Source organism: Alternaria ethzedia, assembly GCF_023757985.1.
Source record: "Alternaria ethzedia strain BMP 0044 chromosome Unknown scaffold_2, whole genome shotgun sequence".
Taxonomy (NCBI): Eukaryota; Fungi; Ascomycota; class Dothideomycetes; order Pleosporales; family Pleosporaceae; genus Alternaria; species Alternaria ethzedia.
The window spans coordinates 209,431-227,131 of record NW_026056195.1 but is presented as its reverse complement, the minus strand read 5'-3'; the positions used below and the strand labels follow the sequence as shown (position 1 = coordinate 227,131).

General features: G+C 52.4%; 7 protein-coding genes and 1 non-coding gene across 8 annotated transcripts; 4 read left to right on the top strand and 4 right to left on the bottom strand.

The window, feature by feature from the left end:
* Positions 1–1,129: 1,129 nt before the first annotated feature.
* Positions 1,130–2,337, bottom strand: J4E87_000883 (uncharacterized protein; the record flags this gene model as incomplete). Its single annotated transcript, XM_049372534.1, has 2 exons — positions 1,130–2,251; positions 2,329–2,337. 2 exons carry the CDS (start codon positions 2,335–2,337, stop codon positions 1,130–1,132), a joined length of 1,131 nt encoding a protein of 376 aa, XP_049237192.1.
* Positions 2,338–2,544: 207 nt separating this feature from the next.
* On the top strand, positions 2,545–2,630 carry J4E87_000882. The gene has a single exon. It is a non-coding gene; the product is annotated as a tRNA-Val (tRNA).
* A 1,238-nt stretch (positions 2,631–3,868) lies between these two features.
* J4E87_000881 (uncharacterized protein) lies at positions 3,869–5,162 on the bottom strand (the record flags this gene model as incomplete). Its single annotated transcript, XM_049372533.1, is given in 2 exon segments — positions 3,869–5,135; positions 5,155–5,162. The coding sequence occupies 2 exon segments, from the start codon at positions 5,160–5,162 to the stop codon at positions 3,869–3,871; spliced, it is 1,275 nt and encodes a 424-aa protein (XP_049237191.1).
* A 714-nt stretch (positions 5,163–5,876) lies between these two features.
* J4E87_000880 (uncharacterized protein) lies at positions 5,877–8,262 on the bottom strand (the record flags this gene model as incomplete). The annotated part of the gene is made up of 2 exons (XM_049372532.1): positions 5,877–7,058; positions 7,105–8,262. The coding sequence occupies 2 exons, from the start codon at positions 8,260–8,262 to the stop codon at positions 5,877–5,879; spliced, it is 2,340 nt and encodes a 779-aa protein (XP_049237190.1).
* Positions 8,263–9,028: 766 nt separating this feature from the next.
* On the top strand, positions 9,029–11,187 carry J4E87_000879 (uncharacterized protein; the record flags this gene model as incomplete). Its single annotated transcript, XM_049372531.1, has 3 exons — positions 9,029–9,309; positions 9,359–9,860; positions 9,913–11,187. The coding sequence occupies 3 exons, from the start codon at positions 9,029–9,031 to the stop codon at positions 11,185–11,187; spliced, it is 2,058 nt and encodes a 685-aa protein (XP_049237189.1).
* Positions 11,188–13,450: 2,263 nt separating this feature from the next.
* Positions 13,451–13,929, top strand: J4E87_000878 (uncharacterized protein; the record flags this gene model as incomplete). The annotated part of the gene is made up of 2 exons (XM_049372530.1): positions 13,451–13,622; positions 13,772–13,929. The coding sequence occupies 2 exons, from the start codon at positions 13,451–13,453 to the stop codon at positions 13,927–13,929; spliced, it is 330 nt and encodes a 109-aa protein (XP_049237188.1).
* A 196-nt stretch (positions 13,930–14,125) lies between these two features.
* Positions 14,126–14,693, bottom strand: J4E87_000877 (uncharacterized protein; the record flags this gene model as incomplete). Its single annotated transcript, XM_049372529.1, has 2 exons — positions 14,126–14,492; positions 14,551–14,693. 2 exons carry the CDS (start codon positions 14,691–14,693, stop codon positions 14,126–14,128), a joined length of 510 nt encoding a protein of 169 aa, XP_049237187.1.
* Positions 14,694–16,022: 1,329 nt separating this feature from the next.
* J4E87_000876 (uncharacterized protein) lies at positions 16,023–17,444 on the top strand (the record flags this gene model as incomplete). The annotated part of the gene is made up of 1 exon (XM_049372528.1): positions 16,023–17,444. The coding sequence occupies one exon, from the start codon at positions 16,023–16,025 to the stop codon at positions 17,442–17,444; it is 1,422 nt and encodes a 473-aa protein (XP_049237186.1).
* Positions 17,445–17,701: the final 257 nt, after the last annotated feature.

Below are 17,701 nucleotides of genomic sequence, written 5' to 3'. Positions count from 1 at the left end.
CCCTGCGATCAGATACATGATCTAATGGGTCTAATGTCTGCCTCACCTTACGATGCCACCGTCGCGTCTCCACGCAAAAGATGTGTTATACTGACGTGTTCAAGAAAGCATCGTGCCGCCTCTGCGTCGTCGTACATGTCGCTCAACTGATTCCCACAGTCTATCCGCCCCTATGTCTTCCTCGAACGTTAAAACCCTCAGGATCACCAAGCTGCTGTAGAGTCTTGTTGATGGAGAGCTCAACTCGTCCATAGCTGCCAGAATACTTGGTTTCAGAGTCTGGAGCCAAGCGTGGACTTGAGTGATGTAGTCGTGTACGGTAACGAAAGGATTTGTAGTAGGCAGCACCTCGAGGGACGGCGGAGGTGGTGGGCAAGCCATGCCGCAGCAGCGCAAAAGCGCCCGATCCTCGTCGTTCTCGGGTTCGACCCACTCTTGATTGTCTTCGTTATCGTCTCGATGCTCTCCTTCCCATCTGTATCCCCATGTATCCAGATTGTCTATGTTTACGCTGATCGACGAGATCGGTGGTTCCGTTGCGGGCGAGGTGGAGATCTTGTGAAAGGAATGACCGTCGGTAGTGTAGGGTTCACATTTGAAATCTGGGCCGAGGGTGTCCGCAACTTCGACTGAAGACTCCAAAGGCCCAAAGAGCGACAAATGCACTCGCAGCATGTCCATAGAGCTTTGGATGAAGCCTCCAGAAGCGCGGAGTTCGTTGTAAGATGAAACAGAAGCTGACATGATGTAAATGAATGAAAAGTGTGCGAGGAAAGTCTGTCAGCTTTGAAGTGAGCGGAAGCTGCTTGATGAACAGGATGCGCCACTTGTTTGGGTACTTATTCAATTACGCGTAGGGATGCGCGACGCCGCAATTAAAAGCAGAAGAAACGAGATCATCAGCTGATCAAGGAGACGAGCCTACGCGACAACCAGTAAGCAAGACTGATCCGACGCCCTGCAACACAACAAATCCAATGTTTCGTTGCCGTGCACCTGGGGAGTTTCAAGGTCCCCAAAGTTTGCGACCAAACACGTGACGTCATCGGAGGTCAATGATCGCTCCTTCCCGTCGCAGTCGCGTTCACTTTCACTTTCTTGGCGTGACTCAATGTAAACAACAATGCTCTCATAGTCTCGCTACCGCCCTGACCATGAAATCTTTCGCACCTTCCCGCACCTTCTGTACAATCTCGCCCGCGCTTTGCACTTCCTTCACCAACCCCACACCAGTGCCAGCCCAAATTGCTGCGCGTCCTCGCAACCCCGTACTGTATCCCTTATCTTCATCTGCAGCGGCCTCATTGTGCAACTTTTGTATATCTTCGAGGCTCATGCCGTTCGCAAAGTCCTTGTGGCTCTGTGCCACCAATCCGCGCCCATCATACAGCTCCGGCCAGACGTTGGGGCCGCGCAACTGATCGAATAGTTTCGAACGCGTCGTCACCTGACCGCCATCTTGTGCCTCTAGGACTGCGGCTTGGTACATCGGATGGACGTTCACCTCTTTAGAAGCGAGGAAACGCGTTCCCATCACGACGCCTTCGGCACCGAGGGTGAGTGCTGCAGCAACACCGCGTCCGTCGACGATACCACCTGAGGCGACGAGAGGTATGTGTGAGAAGCCTTCCGCAGCGAGCGCGTCGGTCACCTCCGGTAGTAGCGAGACGATGCTTGCGCCTTTCTCGAAGCCGTGACCACCGGCGTCTGCGCCCTGGAGACACAGCACGTCTGGTCGCGCTATCCTCGCAACGTGAAGAGCCGCTGCGACGCTACCGAGTTGAATCCAAATCTTGCTCTCGGGTGAAGCCTTGCGTATCGCTGGTACCCATTCCGCGTAGTCGACCAGATCTTTCGGCACGAACAACCAGATGACCGCGGGCTTGTAGCCATCGAACACCGGAAGAATGTCTTCGAGTTTGAGCACAAAGGGAAGGAAGCCGACGCCAACTGGGAGAACACGCGACGCCGATAATTTAGGACTGTCCTTGAAAGCTTCGGTCGCGATATCCAACTCTTTCCGCAAGTCGTCCATGCTGCGTAGACTCCCGATCATACCGAGGCCACCAGCGAGTGTCACAGCTGACGCGAGCTTACCGCCTGCGAAGCCCGCCATGGGCGCGTTGACGATGAGCGGTGACAACGTCCATGGCAGCTGCTCTTTGAGGGTCGACATGACGGGCGAGGACCAGATCCAGGCAATGTTGAAGCCCGAGAGAGGAGCTGCCGGTAAGAGAGACCTTACTAGAGGCTGTACTAATAGGTGTAGGAGTAAGCAACGCCCTTCGTCAGACGTCCGATGCCATGTTGGGCACTCGATTTTACCACCAGCTCCATGCGGTTACAAGCGGTGCATCGTGTCAGCAGAAGTCAGCACGCAACTTACGCCCAACTTGATTTGGTGGAAGTTCTCAGTGGAGATGCGTACCGATGCCACGACAGCTCCTTTGCCCCGCACTCAGCCCCACCTTCGTCTTTCGAGCTCGCTCCTTCGCAATTTTGCAAAATATATTGCAACTTTTTTTCCATTCTGGCATCAAAGTTGGTTCGATGGTGTAGTTGGTTATCACGTTCGCCTCACATCTTGTGTAGTCCGCGAAAGGTCGCGAGTTCGAGCCTCGCTTGAATCAGTCAGCTGTCTTTTTGCTGTCCCGACGGTCTCGGCGTGAGGTTGATCGACGCGGTGGCATCCTTTTTGCCCAAATTTTGATCTCGAAGATAGCCAAGAATCTGTCATAGCAGCTAGAAGGAGAAATTACGGATTGGCTAGATAGCGTTTAGGAATACATTTGTTTCTACTCAGGAGAATTATCAGATTATAGATAGGTCTGACGTCTACAACATCAGCTCCATCGACCAGTAAATCTTCTTTCAGGAACATGTCCCTGCCACAACTCCAGTTAGTTTGAAGAGCTTCGTATGCCAACTTGATCAGAGGCAAGACGCACCCGCGCCCGTACCGCCTTCGAAGAGTTTGTCGAGGTTGCCTCCCCCAACCAATCGTCGGAGACCAGAGACATCTGAAACTCTGCGACTTCCACCCCCCGCACAAAGGAGTTTCTCGGTACAATGGCTGATCTCAGCACTGGTCATCTAGACGTCAAGATCAAAGCTGGTGGTTTGTGGCTGCTCAAACATGGTCCGTACTGGTAGTCTTCTACCTTGTTACCGGACTTCAACACCACCTGGCAGAAGTGGCACGAGGAATTTAGCCTTCACATTCATTTCGTCGCTGTGAAGTACGACCTTGGTTCAGCAGCATACGCCAAGAACAACGTCTCCGATCCTAAGCTTGGTCTCATCTTCGGATTTATCAGGGAGCAAGACTACGGTGTCGCGAATCTCAAGCAGCACTGGGCTGCCATGCTGTTTGCCTGGATCGCTGGTTGTCGCCCTGGTATCTTCAACGTATTCCAGGGTAATGGCAAAGGCGCGAGCCTAGGTAGTGCATCCGTTCCTGATCATCGAGCTTTTCTGAATCTCTTTCAGGTGTCGCTGGCAAGGTTTGTCAAATTGATGAGACCATGTGCAGGTCCGATCTGAAGTTTGTGCGCATGGCTCTTCGTATTGCTTGTCAGGTTAAACTCCGTTTCAACAAGGGCTCTTGCAGTCCTCACAAATACTGACGACAGTAGAGGATCAAGTTTCTCTAAGCCTATGTAGACATCTTGGTAATTGACCATAGTAAAGATTGAGCTTCCTTATCTTCATGTAGACATATCAATACTTTATTCTAGCAAAGGTCGAAGATTTTAAACTCAATGTAGATATCCTAGTAGTCAGTCACTCAAAGATACCTGCGAAAAGGCATACAAATGCTATGACTGCATCCAACAAAGCATCCAACGATGGGGATCATCTGTGGCCACTATTGAAAGCTCATACCCAAAACCCACGGCTTCCTCCTCTCCAAATCCAGTATCATCTGCCCAAACAGCCCGTTCGCCCAACTAAACCACTGCCGACTCCACACGCCCTTATCCCTCGCATGAACACTCTCATGCATAAGCCCCAACCCATCAGTACTCTGCACCAACCACATCAAATTCCGAACAATTTCATCGTCGTCCTCACTCGTCAGAATGGTCATGATAAGCGCCATGGGCCATGGTCTACCAGGCAGGGTATGCGGACTTGCTACACCGGTGATTACGGGTCCGACGGCGTAATACGGGTTATCCCTCGACAAAATCTTGCGTCGTGTATTCTGATATATCGGATCACGCAGTGTCGTGTACCCCAAAAACGGAGCTGAAAGTAACGAAGGAACATTAGGATCATCCATGATATTCACCGAGCCATAGCCATCAACTTCATACGCGTATATCTTGCCGAAGTTGGGATCGTTGACTATGCCATACTTCTCCACGCCCCGGTTTATCGCTGTGCTAAGCGCTTGCATGCGTGCGGCTAGCGGGTTCTCGCGAGAAGTGATGCGCGACATTATTGTTGAGGAGGTGTTGAGGGCGGAGGAGAACATCATGTTGGAGGGGATCAGGTATTGGTATGTGCATGCGTCGTCGCTGGGGCGGTGGAAGGAGCGTACGAGGCCGATGTTACCTTTGTGTGGACTGCCGTTGCAGTTGTTGATCGGGGTGCCGCCGTAGGGAGCGCAGTATGTGTATGGCGTGTGTTGCCATTCTCCGTCCTCGGTGTAGGAATCTATCGTCATGCTCTCTGTCGTGTTCAAAACTTGTTCAACGGCTTTGGTCCAGTTGCTGCTCTTCTCAAAGAAATCGTAGTCTTTTGTGGCTGTTACGTAGTCGACGGATAGTTGCAGAAAGGATGCCAAGGAATCGAGTTCCCATTGGCAGGAGAAGACTTTGTAGTAGTCGAACGACGGGTTGATGCGGTCGCTATTCATGCTGCTCTTATGTTCAACACCGCTCTCATCCGGTGCTTGGAAGGCGTTGCAAAACGCGTTTTCGAGAATGTAGCGTGCTTGCAGATTTATGGCTCCGCGAAATAGACCGGCTAGACTGTCATGACTGTCGTCTTTGTTCAAGACCGAGATGTATGCTTGGAGTTGGTTCGCAGAGTCGCGCAGCCACATTGCTTCGATATCACCCGTGATGACAAAGGTGAGTTCTTCAGGCTTCATGCTCATCAGAGGTCCTTCCAATGAGTCAGGGTCGCTGGTCGTATTTGACCAACCTCGCCATGCGATAGTCGTATCCAATGTACTCGGCCACGTATTCTCGAATATCTGCTATCACATCAACATCTCATCTTCATAACACTGCAGCAGCGTCATACACGAAAAAGATCAGGATCCTTGACAACACCCCGTAACCGCTCAATTGTCTTCTCCACCTCTTCCGACCGATAGGTCCGACACGGCACGATCGGCCTAGCATAACTCAGATTCCACGTCCCTTGTGTGAAGGGTTCGTGGTATTGCGCAGCGTAATTCTGATAGAGCGGACATTGGGCCGAAGACAGGGATGGCAGGAGAAGCGAGATGCAAGGGATCAGGATCTTTGCGGGTGACAGCCTCATCGTGGCGTGCGCGACGGGCCGATAGTCGCCTGGCAACGTAACAATGTCGTGCGATTCGATGCGGAAATGAAATAGCGATTAGAGGATATCGCCGATGGGTTAAGATGAAGTTGATCGTGTGCGATGTTCCCCGTGAGAGGTGTGAGAGTTCAGCCAAGCCGGCACGAGCCACATGTCACTCGGTTGCAACGGATCGCAGCGTGGTACTAATAAGGTGCCACCAGCAGTCGCGATACGAGGAGACAGAGAAAATCATTTGCGGACAATAATCCACTACCGAGGCGGATGGCAGTGGTTCATTTGTATAGATTGCGTGCCAAGAATGCTCCTCCGTCTACGAACCCCGCTCCGGAAGGACGATTCCAGGCATCATCTGATCAGCCTTTGACGATGGCTCTTACTCGCTTCCTCTCTTCAATATCCAGAACCCAGGGTATGCCCGAATCGCCTGATGTATCTTCCGCCACTTCTGCAAACTCGTCGTCTTCCATGTTGAGAATCAGCGTCATCTGCGTGCTCTTCTGGAAGACGTCGCGGAGTGAGTATGCGCCGCCACTTGTAGCCGCTGTGATGATACCAGAGATGTCGCGCTCGAGCCTGACAGCACCCAACTCATTTACTCTACCGTAGTAGCTCTTGATGCGCTTCTCGAGTGAAGAAGCAAGGGAATTTAGACCCAGAGCGAGGAGTCGGTCGAAGTTTGCTGAGGTCAAAATGCGCTTGATGGGACGGATCACAACTCCCCAACCACGGTCGAAACGCGACTTCACCACATCGACGTCCTCCTCCTCTTCGTCTTCGTTCTCGCCATCTTCGGGATCGTATCTGACATCTCGAAATGCTTCAGCCAGGATGGGTCGAATGCGAGGCTTTAGGACGTTGGAGAACAGTACGGTGATGCCGTCGTTGAGGAGATCTCCGCTCTTGGACGCAAAGGCTTTCTCCATTGCCTTCAGTGTGTTCTCGACGAATACAGCGTCATGTCCGAACGGAAAAAGGTCGTGCAGTGGCGACTTCACATCATCTTCACCGCCTTGTGATTGACGGCCCAGTTGCTGCTGGACTATGCGCTTGACGTAGTCGTTCGCAATGTCGAGATTGTTGATGAGCACCAGGAACGCAATGACCTTGTCCTCTGGAGGAAGACCTCCCTGAATGACGGGTTTAGGGTAGCTTTCGTCGCGCATCTTTCGCTGGATCATGCCGATGAACTCGGCACCTAGAATGTGGCTGACCGCAGGCACGACGCTAGAGACGACAGCACGTTGTGAAGTTGCTAGTGTTCGCTGAATGACCTGATTGACAATGTACATGACGTCGTCTACAGCGGAGGTAATGAAGGGTGGGTTGGATCCAAGAGGCTTGGTAGGGTTCAGTGTGAGATCTGCTGGTGGTTCGTCCAACTGGAAAGCTTTCTCCACCGATCGTCGGAAGAAGAAGGTTGTCATTGCATTAACGGGCTCGATGAGATGGCTGTTGACTTTCTTGTGGAGGTTACTGGTAGCTAGGAAGTTGGGCATCACCAAGCCGTAGTCGATGCGGTCTTCAGGTTCAGAGGGCTGCTAGGGTAAGCTGATGAAGATACACACATGTGTCCGCACTTACTGCACACTTATCTGAGAGGAAACGCGCATACAAGGCATAGCGTCCCAGCATCAGCGCGCCCTCTCCGAGCAAACCGTCAATCTCTTTCATGTCCACTCCTTCATCCTCGCTGGCCCGGCCAGCACCGTTGGCTGGAGAGCTAGAGCGCGGTGTTCCGGCGGCAGGTTTTTGGGAAGGCAGGAAGCTCTGGACAAGGAAGGAAAAGGCATATGATTTGATATCGGTAAGTTTGCGGTCAATGTGGCGCTCTTCATGCCATGTGTCAAGCACGATACCACCTTGAACATCAGCCTCGATCTGCAAACGTTCAATGACCTTCTGCATCATGCCTGGTCCATAGTGGCGCTCTACCAACGGCTCATGACCGTCGACGATTTGGGCAATGTGCTCGAACAGCTTTGTGATGGTATTGCCGTAGAAGAAGCCTTCATTCCTCTGGGCTGGCGCAGCAGAGTTGAAGTTTGTGCGTGCGCGTGAAGCTACTCCCTGGCAGACATAGCGGCCATATGCATCCAGTCCTACATTTGTCCGTCCGATCAGGGGAAACAGCTTGAAAAACCTCGTCACCTTGGAACCATCACCCTCTTGGGCGGCCTTCTCAAACTCGCGCAGGAACAGGCCACACAGCGACTCTGCTGCTGCATCTAGTGTCACGCGCGGCGGGTCAGGCACCTCGGCCGTAGGTACAATCTCCTCTGCGAAGCTGCCATTTACGACGTCGTCGGGTATCTTGGCGGCGCGACTGAGATAGCCCGCTGCCGTCTCCCAGTCCTGGGGAGCTCCCATAGATCCATGTACGCCCAGCACACATGCTTTCAGTTCTGCCACCTGCTCCACCACCTCGAGTGTGGCCTTGACGTTGGACTGTTCTTGGTCTAATCGCTTGACGGCGCTGGAGATTCGGTTCGCAGTCGAGGCGGCGTCGGAGAGCATGCCACTGCTAATGGCTCGCGTATTGACCGCTTGGGTGCCGAGGTGGGCGCGCAGCAGATCGAGGCGACCGAGTTCGCGCGAGAGATCCTTCTGCGAGGCGATGAGGGCGTTTAGGCGCTGGGTGACGCTGGCCTCCTGCTCATGCAATTGGCCGAGGGCTTCATGGATCTGAGCCACGCTGGCGGCGGCGAAGATGTCCTGGTGGTCGTCGATTTCAACTGCCATGTTCAATTGCTGCAATCATGCCGCTGGAGGTGCAGCAGTGGAGGAATATCACACGTCGCGTACTGGCAGTCGAGCGTTGATCATCTATTTCTGGCGCGGCAGCTGTCAAGCGTTGGTGGGCGGGCGCCGATCTCTTGGCCGGTGACGTCTCAGAGCCCCCCGGACACCCACGATCCATGCGCCGTTGCCCCTGCAGCAAGATTACATGTTGACGGCGGCGGGACGGCCTCTACTGTCGCATGTTTCTGTTTACTCCATCAATCTCCGCCGCGACTTTTTGTATAACAGCGTTTGACTGCCCCTCTGCGCCACGCTTTAGCCCCCAACAGCCGTGTAAACACCACGACGACCCGCGCACCAATCACCTACGCATCTAGACCCTTCAGCTGTACGCACCACGATTACGCACCAACGGCCCGCATCTGCACCGAAGACTGCGCCTTCCTCGTACTTCACCAACAGAACGCCCCTACCACTCGCGCCTTCCTCTCCGATCTTTGCGACTTCCTCTGCGACCGCTCCGCGCCTTCCTCTCTCATCTCCGTGGCGCCCTGGACCCTGTCCAAACAGACTTCCCAAAGCGTGCCTGCCTCCGCGATCCAGCGTTCCTCCACGTGAGCCTCGTGCACCTTCACACAAGACATTGAAGTCGCCAACAGTTTTATCCATGCTTCCGCGGTAAAACAGCTTCAAAATCAATTACACTCCCAGGTCGAGTCGCCGGTGCACTAGCACTTGGTAGCACACGCTGCGACCCAACTAAACCATGGACGCAACAGCACACGTCCTCCATGCCGCCGCCCAACTGGATGCCCGCGCTGGTGGCATGGGCGGCGACACTGGAACCCGTCCAGGCTCGTACAAAATTATTGGTCTCGTCCTGGCGATTGCATCGGGAGTCTTCATCGGCACGTCGTTTGTTATCAAGAAGCATGGTCTGTTACAGGCGAACAAGAAGTACAATGAAGAGGCGGGAGAAGGCTACGGGTACCTCAAGAACGCCTGGTGGTGGCTCGGCATGACACTCATGATTGTTGGAGAGATATGGTACAGACTGCGAGGCATCACGTCTGAACATCCTACTAATACCTGGCAGTAATCTTGTCGCATACGCTTTCACCGACGCTATCCTCGTAACCCCCATGGGCGCCCTCTCCGTCGTTATCTGCGCTATACTGTCGACTATATTTTTGAAGGAACGCTTGAGCTTTGTTGGAAAGGTGGGCTGCTTCAACTGCATCATCGGATCTGTTGTCATTGCAGTAAACGCACCAGAGCAGTCGTCTGTCGCGCGTATTCAAGACATGAAGAAATGGGTCATTGCGCCCGGCTTTCTCAGCTATGCAGGTGTCGTCATCGTCGCATGTGTTGTCATTGCTCTCTGGCTCGGCCCAAAGTACGGGAAGAAGACCATGATGGTCTACATCACCATCTGTAGTCTGATCGGAGGGCTGAGTGTTGTCGCAACCCAAGGTCTTGGTGCTGCTGTAGTGGCGCAGGCTTCTGGCACATACGGCGGACAGTTTAAGGAATGGTTCCTCTATGTGCTGCTCGTCTTTGTGGTTGTCACATTGTTGACGGAGATCATCTACCTCAACGTAAGTCCCTCACTCTTTCTTGGCCATGTGGAGTATGCTAAGCTTTGCCCAGAAAGCTTTGAATCTGTTCAACGCTGCTTTGGTAACACCAACCTACTATGTCTTCTTCACTTCCGCGACTATCGTCACCTCGGCCGTCCTCTTCCAGGGTTTCAAAGGCACACCGCTTCAGATCGTCACCGTCATCATGGGCTTCTTGCAGATTTGTTCCGGAGTCGTGCTACTACAGCTCTCCAAGTCGGCCAAGGACGTTCCCGACTCCGCCGTCTTCAAGGGCGACCTCGACCAAGTGCGAACTGTCGCAGAGATGGAAGAACCAGAATACGAGCCCCGAGCCGACACCCTTCGCGGCGGCGCGGCAATCCTCAGATCACTGTCAAAGGCTAGGTCGCACAAGGAGCTTGCTGAGGCAAAGAAGATTCAAGAAGAGCATATGGAACCGATTGGCGAGGGCGAGCAGGTGGAGTTTGACGGTCTCCGAAGACGTAAAACGGTTCTCGACCCCAATCGGCCACCGACGCGCAGCGGCACCATTGTCCAAACCCGAACCATTCACCCCCCTCTTGGAATGTCACAATTCCCGACCGACGAATCCGACGATGACGACGACAACGCTAGCTTCCACCCCGGCTTCTTCCAGAGACTGCGCTCCCGAGGCAAATCGACTAGTAGTCGCGGCAGCTCTCACGCTCCAGGGACTGCAGGAATGGGCATGCAGACACTACCCTCGATTCCCCAAGCCGACGGCGCATCGGACCGCGAATCAGACGCCGGATCCTACAAGCAAACTATTATGACACAAGACACATCCTACAAGCCACTCGACACGCACATCCAGTTCGCCGCGCTCCCCGACCCGCAGTACCGCCACAGCCGTACCGATTCAAACGACTCCCTCGCCCCACCACGACCGAACCCTCACATCGCCAAACGCCAATTCTCTTTCCAAAATGTCTTCTCTCGGCACCGCTCAGAATCCACAGGCGAAGCGTCAAGTAGCAAAGTGCGACCGACTAGTAGGCATAGCCGGAAGAGCAGTAGAGAGGGTAAAGCCGCAGCTACTGCTACCGAGGAAGAGAGGCTGGGTCTTGTCAAGGGCGATTCAACAAATCTCCTTCCTATAGCAAGCCGCGATGATGATGACGAGCCGGTCGGGCCGCCAGGGTACTCGGATGACTGGGATATGCCACGGACGTCTAGTCCAGGGTTTGAGCCGGAGAGAGTGCAAAATAAGCCGGCGATAAGAAGGGTGGATACTGATGGCTCGGAACTCAGTCCGAGGGATCCAAAGGAGTTTGAGAAGGGCGGTGGAGGGGCGTACTTATAGCGGTTAGGATGATGACTCTTTTTGTCAGTCCTTCGCGTTGTATCTCCTACTTGGCTTCTTGAATGTCATTTTGCATAGTTTAGTGTATTCTCTGTTGGGCGCTGTTGGTATATATTGAGCGTCGGCGCTTTCTGCAGTGTGGACTGGCGCGATGAATGGGCCAGTGTATGGCGAAAACGATAGGCTTTTTGAACGTTAATGAGTACTATCATGTGCACGAAGACGTTAGGTGAGTGTACACGTAGATAGCAGAAGGAACACGATTGAGATGCATGGTCGTGGAATATATATATATCATGATGATCACCACCACCACTTTTGATCACGGGAAATCTTGCAGTGTCCGAGCGTTGGGCGCTTGGGTGTGGGTATATAATCCCTTCTCGTCTTCCTTCTTTCCTGTCATTATCCAAAACTTACTTCCTCCCTTACCAAAACATACCTGCAAGGAAATGATGTGCGCGGGCTCTCTCTTCCTTTCAAAATACCCAAAGTCAATCTCATGTTTTGTAAGCGACTTCCTGATGTCTTGCTCCAAAAAAAAAACATGACTGCATGAGCATACACCAAAAAGCCCAGAGCAAGAGCATCATGACTTTTCCGCCAGCTCTGGTCTTCTTCCCAGAAATGATACGCCGATCGTGCCATGTGTCTGGCGCTGCGCTTTCACAAAAACCAACCCGCCCATTGCGATGTTCTGCGTCTCCGAAGATTTTGCAACCTCTGTCTCGAAAGCGGATTTCACATCTTCAAAAATGCGTTTCTCAATGCGATGGTGTTTTTGGAAGTGGGCTCGGATTGTACCTTGGCTTCCAATCTCGACCAATTTCTAAATGACTGGATGATGTTACGTTTGGGCAGTGGGTGGTGATCGGGTATAAATACGTCCTCACGCCTTCCGTCTTTCTTCTTCTTCATCCACACAGTTCAGTGTTTATTATCAAAACTCGAATCATTTTATCGAATGTCTGAGCACTCTTCCTCTTTTTCAAAACTTCGATGCCGCCGAGACATGTCCGCGCTGCTGTGCTCCTCTCAAAATCCTAGCAGCTAGTGTCGATGACTGGAAGATCTCGGTGAAACAAAACACGACGTGCCAGGGCCATGTGCCGGCGGTCTTTGTACTTTTTTCAAAGTTATATCTCCCAGCTGGAAGCTTGAAAGTCGCTTCAAAAACATGCTTCGAAGCGTACATGATCTGCTCTGAGAGTTCGGCGGTCCTATCTCTTGAACGACAAGGTCCCACGTCTTTCTCTCATTCTCAAAAAAAAAACGCGAGACCAACTACATGTGTCCGAGTGCGATATAAGAGCGATTGATTACATGGCACTCTTATTCGTTCCTCATCCGCTCGATGGAGTTATTCTACCAAAACTCACACATGAGGCAAGAATGTTTCCTGTGCTGTTGAGAGTTCTCAAAAATGCAATACCAAAACAATGAACCTGGCTATTTATGACTGTCCTTCGCTTCTCTCACCTCTTCTTAATTGCGGAGATTGAAAGCAACGATGTGTCTTCCGATGCTGGGGCTGTATATAACCCCTCATCTTTCCGCTATCCTTCTTCCCTTCTCATCCACCCAAAGGCTTCATTTCTCCAAAATGCCTTCGCTAGCTTGACATGTTTCCTGCGCTGTGCCCAGTTCAATCCGCTCAGGGTCCAAAAGGGTATTTATCGACCTGAATGGCTGCACCATTTCCTTCTCTTCTATCCTCGATGCAAACACCAAAAAGAGCCAGCTTAAGTTCGACGTTGAAGTTTAAAAGCGTGTCGTTCTCTCTGTTTGTCGCGGTTTCCTTAATAGTTGTGGCTGATAGCAGGATGTATACGCTGTTGCTTTTTCCGCACTCATGTATGCCTACGTCAGCGATCACATGCAAATCCGCGATATTGCTGTTCATCCTAACACGCAGGCATCGAGACATGAGAATAAGCGAAAGTTTCAACATGCGAAGACAGCGAGAAGCTGCCGAGGTAGCCTGTACACAAGAACAAGATGCGCGCGGTGTGGTGACTTAGCGTGGTTGGCTTGCGGTGTGCAACACGGTCATCCTAGCATGACGCATCTTTACAAACCTAAATCATCGCGTATCCACCACCGGTAGATGAGCATGTGTGCATCAACCCCGCCACCTGCCCGCTTCATGCTAGCCTACTGTGGTGAGTTGGACATGTACATAGCCTTTAAATACAACCTCACAGCAACATACCACTGCACTACTGTCAATATTTTCCTTCTTTAATCGCCTAACGTATCCACAATGTCCACCCTTGCCGCCCAGAAAGCAACGGCCAAAGCTGTCATTGATGGATACAATGCGTGGAACATGGACAAGATAATGGCCTATCGAACGGAAGATTGTACACAACAAGTCCTCCCTGCGTCTCTTGGCCGGCCAGTCATGAACAACACCCAATACCGCGAGCGCTTCAGTCAGATGATTCCACATTTCAGGAACTTCAAAGTAAGACGCGGGGTTCTGTTTTGAGACGCAAGCAACTAATATCCCCTTAGGTCACCGTTCACACAGAGGTGCATGATGCAGATGCGAATACATGTATCATGCATGCGACGAGTACAGCAGATAGTGACATTGGACCGTACGCGAATGAGTACGCGCTCATCTTGCATTTCACGGAGGACGGGAAGCAGGTTACCAAGTTTTTGGAATTTGTCGATTCGGCTTTCTCCAACAAGTTCTTCAGAGAGCTGAGGGACGAGGGGCTTGGTCCGCAGTAGGAGGTGTGATATCGACAAAGTCTGTATACTCGGATGGTGAGATCAAACTGGGCTGGGTTATATACAGTAGTCGTACAACATTGATATTGACGCGGATACGCGTATCGACGGATGATAGAGTCTGTCCAGTGACTTGCAGCTGCGCTCTGCGACATTCAACCTCATTTCCGACCATCGTCACCTCCATCCATCCATCCTACCGCTTCACTTCGAAGTCACCTCCAGGCTTCCCAGGCGAATGCACCTGCTCATGATTGTCAAACTCCTTGCCCGAGAACTTGCCCTCACGGACTTTGTTCTGGTTCTTGTGGGCGGCGATGCTGTGTTTGGTGACGCTGTCGCCGTGGCGGTCTTCCACGGGCTTGGGGACGTCGGAGGCGTACTCGGACTCGTGGCGATGCCCTGGTCGGCTGGTATCATGTGACGCCGGGGGAGATGGGGAGGCCTTAGAGGCAGATCGCGCGGAGGAGGAGGATGTGGAGGATGAGGCGGAGGCGGAGGACGTGGATGGGGTGGTTGTGTAGTAGAGGGCTGCAGCGCCGGCGGCCGCGGTCGTAGTGAGCCTGAGGGAGTCAGTATGGCGTATGCAGCCGGGATTTAGTCGCAATGTTGAACACTCACCACGTCAATCGCGATGATGTCTTCAGCGTTTCCTTGGTGCGCTGCTCATGGTCCGTCGCATACTGTCTCCTCGCTGTTGGGCATCTGGCCCGGCATGGTGCGCGAGACAGAGCTCGCAGTGAGGTTGCCTTGGTGGTGAACATTATGTAGCTGTTAAAGATAATGGAGTGTCAACGGCAAGTCCTAGCCTTGGATATGTATGCGCCATCTTGCCAGGTGTTGATGGCTGGCCCCAAGCCACGCTACGTCATCGGCTTGTTTACGCGCCTTGGAACGTGGACGCGTCTGCGCACGTGCCTGCGCACGCTATGCCACGAGGCTCCTGAAGCAAAGGAAGGAGGCACCTGGATCTTCGCTATTGCTCCCGCGCTCCACTACCACCATTACCACTGCTACTGCTGCGTCTACTACGCTCTACAGCATCAAGCTGGTCCCATCCTCGGCATGCGTCACCATCACAGCTACATCTCGGTAGCGCCCTGCGCCGTGCCGCAGCGAGTCTTCAAGAACCGACGACGAGACAGGCCTGGACGGGCTGCATCATGTCTACAGGTCCACCTTCTGAGCACACCCCAGTGCTGGTCTTCTCTCCTGCGACCGCAGCCCTCTTATGAAACCTCTCATGCCGTCCTCGCCGCCGTACTGCTCTCGAGGCCAGCGCAATAGCTTCATATACCACCAAATCACCCAATCCTTCACATACGACCATAGGACAATGAGAATTAGGCTTCCCGTCCGCTCAGCCATATACAAGCATTGTACCGGCGGATTAGTAGTTAGGTGGGTGACCACTAGCGAATCCCCGCTGTTGTATGTTTTTGCACATCCTTCTTTTTGCCCTTTTTTTTGCCCATGCTATAGCGATGACGCAGACTAGACCAGCGACCTCCGATTTGTATACAATCGTGCTTTGTATATAAGAGGAACCGCCAATTCAAGCACCCGAAGCCGAACCCGTAGCGATACGAGCCCGCACCTAAGCCACTTCGAACCTCTATCTCCAGCCATGTTCGGAGGATCGCGAGATGCCAAAGCTCGTACGCAACGGCTCCATGGTAGGGTACCTATACGTCCGTAAACTTGCCTCAAGTACTGCTTGGCAGGTTGGCACTTTCAAGCCAGGATGTTATAGTGGGGCTCCGTTGTTTACGTCCGTAAAGTTGAGCTTCTGACCGACCGGGGCAACTTTGTCACAACAACAGGCTCGGCAGCAATGTACAGGAAACATACACGGACAGGTCAAGGCATCATAGAGTACTGTCAATATTGACAGCAAATGGTGCCGAAGTAATAGTCTCTTAGACTCTGATGAAGAATCTATTGGAAGTGTCTCGGCCGGACAAGGTATCTACTAAGATATATGGTGCTGCTTTCTCCTCTCTCTTCTTGCTACACCAAAACTGCCACATCTTCGTCTCGAACGTACCGACGGCCCCCTAAACGACTCTTCCAACCTACATACCTCAGGAACGATGCCAGGAATGAACATGACCGAGACTATATCCGTTGACTACCTTGTCATCGGCGCGGGTGCTATGGGCATGGCCTTCGTCGATACCCTGATTTCCGATAAAAAGGAGGCTACGGTAGCCATTGTCGATCGCTATTCCCGTCCGGGAGGTCATTGGACAGTTGCCTATCCCTTTGTCACCCTTCATCAACCGTCCCACGTCTACGGTGTCAACTCTCGACAGCTCGGAGACGAAAAGATTGATCAAGTTGGATTCAACAAGGGCCTTGCCGAGGTGGCAACGGGCGACGAGATTGTTGCCTACTACACCAAGGTCCTGAACAGTACTCTCCTTCCGTCCGGTCGCGTAACCTATTACCCACTGCACAACTACACTGGCGATGGAGAGTTTCAGTCGATTACCACAGGGAGGACCATCCGGGTTGGACCAAACACTCGCATTGTAGACTCCACATACGTGAAGGTCACGGTTCCCTCTATGGGTCCACCTTTGTATGAGGTTTCAGACAAAGCCAATCTTGTCACACCCAACGCTTTAGCAACAACACTGAAGCGACCTTACGGCGCCTATACAATCGTCGGAGCCGGGAAGACCGCAGTCGACGCATGCTCGTGGCTCTTAGCTCAAGGCATTGCCCCGGACAGCATTTCTTGGATCATGCCGCGCGACTCCTGGTTTATGGAACGCGCTACCCTTCAACCTCCAGAGACGACGCCCAACCCTGAACAACTGCAGGAAGAAAAATCCGCTGCCATCATGGGGTCCAAAACTTCTCAAGAGATGTTCCATCGCATGGAAGAGCTGGGGCATGCTCACCGTCTAGACAAGAGCATCGAGCCGACCATGTTCAGGCACGCGATTGTGACAAAGGCGGAGTTTGACGAGGTCAGAAAAGTCAAGAACATCATACGCCAGGGACGAGTCAAGCGCATTGACCCAGACAAGGTCACTTTAGAGAAGGGCACATATACTCCTGTGCCTGACACTCTCTTCATCGACTGTACTGCGCCTGGTCTAGGAAACGTGCCACCTATTCCCGTCTTCAATGGCAGAAACATAACGATTCAAAATGTAAAGTTCTTCCAGCCCACGTTCAGCGCCGCTCTCATTGGACACGTCGAAGCCAGTTACGACGACGAAGACCTCAAGAACTCTCTTTGCAACCCCTTTCCGTACACCCGCAAACCGGCGGATTATCCTACGACCCTCCTGGCTTCTATGAAGAACAGACTCAAGTGGATGGTGGAGCCCAAGGTGAGTGAATGGTGTGAAAAGTCTCGTCTTGACTTTCCCGTCATGGGTGCGCCGCCTAGGGATCCTGAGAAGGCCGCAGCTTTCAATGCCAGCATTGAGGAAAAGATCAGGGGTCTCTGTGATCACCTGGAACAAATGGCAAAGAACGATGCCGCAAGTGTAGCCTAGTTGTTGTTCAGAAGTCCTCCTTGGAGAGTGTCTTCTTCTTGATTAATCTGTTTGTTGAATTAATTACGCATTTGTATTCGAAATGAAACTACCTTACCAAACGTTTTCATTTTACCCATCTCTGGTCTTTGATCACCGCGTAATCTCACGTCAACCAGTCATTGTCGGTCCAGATAGTCATAAACGAACTATAAGCATTGCGCACCCTCTTTCCTAGGTTACATTATCTGTTCAAGAAGACACTTATGGGAACAGCT